Consider the following 5,068-nt stretch of genomic DNA (forward strand, 5'->3'; position numbering starts at 1 on the left):
TCCTTGGTTTTGGTTTCAAGTCATGATCTCAGGTTCTAGGATAAGGCTCTGTGCTCAGTGGGAATTCAGCTTGAGGATTCCCTCCCTCTCCCTTTTCCCCTCCCCTGCTCCTGTGCTCTTTCTTAAATAAATCAATAAATAAATCTTTAATAAAATAATATTGAGAAGCTAGAAATATATGTGGTGGTTCATACTTGATGAACCACAGAAGTTTGCAGAACAGTGAAATGAAAAAAAAAATAAAAGAGTGAAATGAAGCATTATCTGTGGACTCGAGTTTGGAGAAAGAAAATTGAACCATATATTTAGCATTACTGTTTTGTTATGAGGTTAAACCACATTTCATTAGTTGGAAAATTAATTTTGTATCAGATGAAGACAGAATGATGTGCTTTACCTATATATTCTGACAACAAATTTGTAAAGTGGATTAATTTCAGGTTGTAGTGAAATTTTGTTAATTTTGGGGAAGGGGAAAAAGAAAAACAATTCAGGTGGTTGTTTATTTCTATGCACATGATTAACATAATGGTTTTCTTTATGTCCCTCCAAAGGAACAAGCAATTACTTTAAAAAATGACCAAACAAGTGTTTTAAATATTATTTTTAAAAGAGGGTGTGCTTATTTATAGGTAAGAAGAAATTTTCATGGCTTCATTGGAGGCATGAAAACTAACTTTTCAATGATTCTCGCTAAGCTAATTCTAAATCTTAAAATTGTACCAAAGAAATAAATTCTATTTGTTTTAAGTCCCCATTACAAAGGAATTTTATATTTGGTGTGTGATACAGTTAACTTAACCTCTAAAAGAAAGTGATGAAGGGAAAATTTAAAAATTAATTGATGAGAAACTGTAGCAACAAGATTAGGGCAGAAGATGTATCACAACTTCTAAAGGAAGATGGTAAATATTAATGATGCCTTTTGAGGTCAAAATTTATAGAAAAACAATTGGATCATGGGTTACCCATTTAATGCTATTTTTTTATTAGCACTGAGAGTCTAAGTTAGCAGAATCTATGCTCAACCACAACTAAATTGCCTGTCTCTTCACATATCAAATCCTGTAGGTTTAATACAACTGGTGAATGATGAAGAGATTGACGCTATCTTCATTTATTTTTTGTATTTTCTACATGCTTTTTAATTTTTTTTTTATTTTTAAGATTTTCTTTTCTTTTCTTTTTTTTTTTTTTTAAGATATTCTTTAAGTAATCTCTATACCCTACATGGGGCTCAAACTCACAAATCAAGATTAAGAGTTTCACGCTCCAGTAAGCCAGCCTGGTGTCCCTGTATTTTCTACATACTTTTAATTAAAATCCCTTCTATTTATAACTAGGAGATTAGGTTAGTGCCGATCTCAAAGTTACCTTCCTGCTCAAAATAATTTTATGGCATCAAAATTTTATTTTATGGAGTCATATTTACTAGACTTCATTATCAACAGCCTTACTGATTTGGTAACACTAGCACTTACATTCTTACGGTTAATAAAGCAAGGATCATTTCGTGATTTTTTTGAGTTTCTCAACTATTTTGTGGCAAAGTTCAGTCAGATTTTTTTATTTTACAAACAAGAAGATTTATTTTTTTTTAAAGCCTTTATTTTTTTGACAGATAGAGATCACAAGTAGGTAAGAGGCAGGCAGAGAGAGAGGAGGAAGCAGGCTCCCTGCTGAGCAGAAAGCCCAGTTGGATCTCAGGACCCTGGGATCATGACCAGAGCTGAAGGCAGAGGTTTTAATCCACTGAGCCACCCAGGTGCCCCAAAAAGATGATTTAAATTAAAAAAAAAAAATGGTATCCAAAGTCACACACTGGTATAATTAGTAATAGAGGCTTGGTCCCAAATGTTTGTCTCCATATAAACATTTTCCTATACATTTTTTCTTTGAATTATGAAGTGTCAATATTCTTTAAGGGTTTGGTAAAAGATATGCTTTGTCTGAATATCGAAAAGAAATTCATACTATAATTCAGACTGATGGGAAGAAATTGACTTGCGAATTATGGTACACTGAGTCAGAGAAAAACCAGAAAGGTAAACTGCCTTCAGTTCTTCCTTTTAGTTTTATTTTTTGTGAAGATTTTATTTATTCAACAGAGAGAGAGAACACAAGTAGACTGAGAGACAGGCAGAGGTGGAGAGAGAAGCAGGCTCCCTACTGAGCAGAGAGCCCAACAGGGGATTAGATCCCAGGACCCTGAGACCATGACCTGAGCCGAAGGCAGAGGCTTAACCCACTGAGCCACCCAGGCGCCTCATCATTTTAGTTTTAACTCTCTCTTTATTCTGTGGTTCATTTAAGTATAGGATTTGTATTGATATCCTATATAAAAATAAACATTTGATACAAAAGATCAGCATCCTACTGTCCTAAATCACTAAGTAAAGAGTTATTAACAAGCAATCAAAGAGTTATTCAAACCAACTCAGAAGCCTCCTGCAGAAATTTTTTATCTTCCATTTTGTAAACATATTTGTATAATATAAATGTTCAGTTTCATTTTCTACCTCAACCTGAAACTACTTTGGGGAAGCATGTAAGTCCACGAGTGACCATTGTCAAGCTTAACATTTGCTTCGATATCATTTAAACAGCAACTTTAATGACTTAAACCTGCCTCTTTAACAAATGTGTGTTTGGGGATGCCTGGGTGGCTCAGTGGGTTAAAGCCTCTGCCTTCTGCTCAGGTCATGATCCCAGGGTCCTGGGATCAAGCCCTGCATGGGGCTCTCTGCTCAGCAAGGGGCCTGCTTCCTCCTCTCTCTGTCTCTGCCTGTCTCTCTGCCAACTTGTGATCTCTGTCTGTCAAATAAATAAATAAAATCTTTAAAAAAACAAAAAACAAACCAAAACAAAAAAAAACAAAAACAAATGTGTGTTTGGAAGGACCCAGAAAAATGTCCTTTCTGAGGACTTTGTTGTATATTTCTTTAGAATAGAAAAACATTTGGCAACTAATAATAATAATTAAACATTTTTTTAATTTACTAATTGAATTCATTCATAAAGCATAATGTCAAGATCGAGCATAATGTCCTGAAAAACTGACTTATGGAAATGTTCACGAGACTAATCAGAAAAAAATTATATCATATCACATCATATCCATTAAATAGAGCTTCATGATGTCAGGGTCATCATCTATATTCCCCATGCACATGTCTACACTTGTGCATTATGTCTTTTCAGGAGACTGTTAAGCATGTTTACAGCACTGGATCATGGAAAATAAGAATAACGTCACTGTGTTTATTTTCTTGGGATTGTCTCAAAACGAGAACATTGAAATTCTCTGCTTTGTATTATTTTTATTTTGCTACATTGCTATTTGGGTGGGAAACTTGCTCATAATAATTTCTATCACGTGCAGTCCACTAATGAACCAACCCATGTATTTCTTCCTTAATTGCCTCTCACTCTCCGACCTTTGCTACACCTCAACAGTGACACCTAAACTAATGTCTGATTTACTGGCAGAAAGGAAGACCATTTCCTACAGCAGCTGCATGACACAGCTTTTTACCACACATTTATTTGGAGGTGTGGAGATCTTCATCCTCACAGGGATGGCCTATGACCGCTACGTGGCCATCTGTAAGCCCCTGCACTACACCGTCATCATGAGCAGAGAGAGGTGTCACGCAACCATCACAGCCTGCTGTACTGGGGCATTAATCCACTCTGCCAGTCAGTTCCTCCTCACCATCTTCCTACCCTTCTGTGGCCCCAATGAGATAGATCACTACTTCTGCGACATGTATCCTTTACTGAAGCTGGCCTGCAGGGACACATACAGAATTGGTCTCTTGGTCGTTGTCAATTCAGGACTGATTGCCCTGATGACTTTTGTGATTTTGATGGTGTCCTATTTTCTGATATTATACACCCTTAGGGCTTACTCTGCAGAGAGCCGCTCCAAAGCTCTTTCCACCTGCACTTCCCACATCACAGTTGTGGTTCTGTTTTTTGTGCCTATTCTCTTCATTTACATTCGGCCGGCCACAACTTTCCCAGAAGACAAAGTATTTGCTCTTTTCTACACCATCATTGCCCCCATGTTCAACCCTCTGATCTACACACTGAGAAACATGGAGATGAAGAATGCTGTGAAGAAAATGTGGTATCATCATTTGTTTGAGAAGGGAACTAACTTGTATTAAGAACATTCTAGAATTTCATTTTAGGATTCTATCTTGAGCCTTAGAATTAAGAAGAAATGATATACACAGAGTATATCATGATTTCAAAAGCCAATCACAGGTTGGAGCTCAGAATCTTTAGAATTTCCTCAGACCTCTACTGACTGTATAAATTTATTATTTTTAAAGATTTTTTTTGTATTTTTTATTGAAGTATTATTGACATACGACATCCTGTCAACTTCAGGTATACATCACAGTGATTCAATATTTTGTACCCTTTAAATTATCCTTACAATGAGTCTAATTATCATCTGTCACCACACAAAATTATTATAATATTATTGATGATTGGACAATTTTCACTTATTTTTTCATTTAAATCTGGTTCTAATCTCCTCACATGGAGTCAAGGGGAGGAGAAAAAAGACTTCGTTACATGTTCAAGATAAACTATCAAATTAAGGAGTACTTGGGACTCCTTAATTTGATAGTTTATCTTGAACATGTAATGAAGTCTTTTTTCTCCTCCCCTTGACTCCACTATCACTACAGTGTGCACTCCTGTTGATAGAAACAATAGGAAATCATCTGGTAGACTAGAAACATAGGTAGATTTTACTTCCAACATCTCAGAGGAGAGCATTTAAGTAGGTTTTTGAGCTGAGGGTAATAGGTACATGAGCTATTCAGCATTCATAAATACTCTTCTGTCTGATATTTGAGCCTAGTCCACCTCTCTCCCTTCCAGAAAGGAAACATAATATTTTCAACATTTGGACAAAGTTAATTTTGTGTTAGTTACTTTTCTATTTCAGGTTATAATCCTTCCTGAAAGATCTGTAACATTAAGAACAAGCTTTAAAATTACTCAATATAATATTCTATTGCTACAAGAGTCCATGTTTCTATGATTG

The 5,068-nt window shown here is 35.6% G+C and overlaps 1 protein-coding gene across 1 annotated transcript; it reads left to right on the plus strand.

Annotated features, from left to right (window-relative positions):
- Positions 1–3,233: 3,233 nt before the first annotated feature.
- Positions 3,234–4,172, plus strand: LOC123948628 (olfactory receptor 4P4-like). The gene has a single exon (XM_046015824.1). It carries the CDS (start codon positions 3,234–3,236, stop codon positions 4,170–4,172), a length of 939 nt encoding a protein of 312 aa, XP_045871780.1.
- Positions 4,173–5,068: the final 896 nt, after the last annotated feature.

Source organism: Meles meles, chromosome 8 (assembly GCF_922984935.1).
Source record: "Meles meles chromosome 8, mMelMel3.1 paternal haplotype, whole genome shotgun sequence".
In the NCBI taxonomy this organism is placed as follows: domain Eukaryota; kingdom Metazoa; phylum Chordata; class Mammalia; order Carnivora; family Mustelidae; genus Meles; species Meles meles.

Bases quoted from the DNA above. Each gene is read 5' to 3' on its own strand.
- LOC123948628 (XM_046015824.1), top strand. From the start codon at position 3,234: ATGGAAAATAAGAATAACGTCACTGTGTTTATTTTCTTGGGATTGTCT.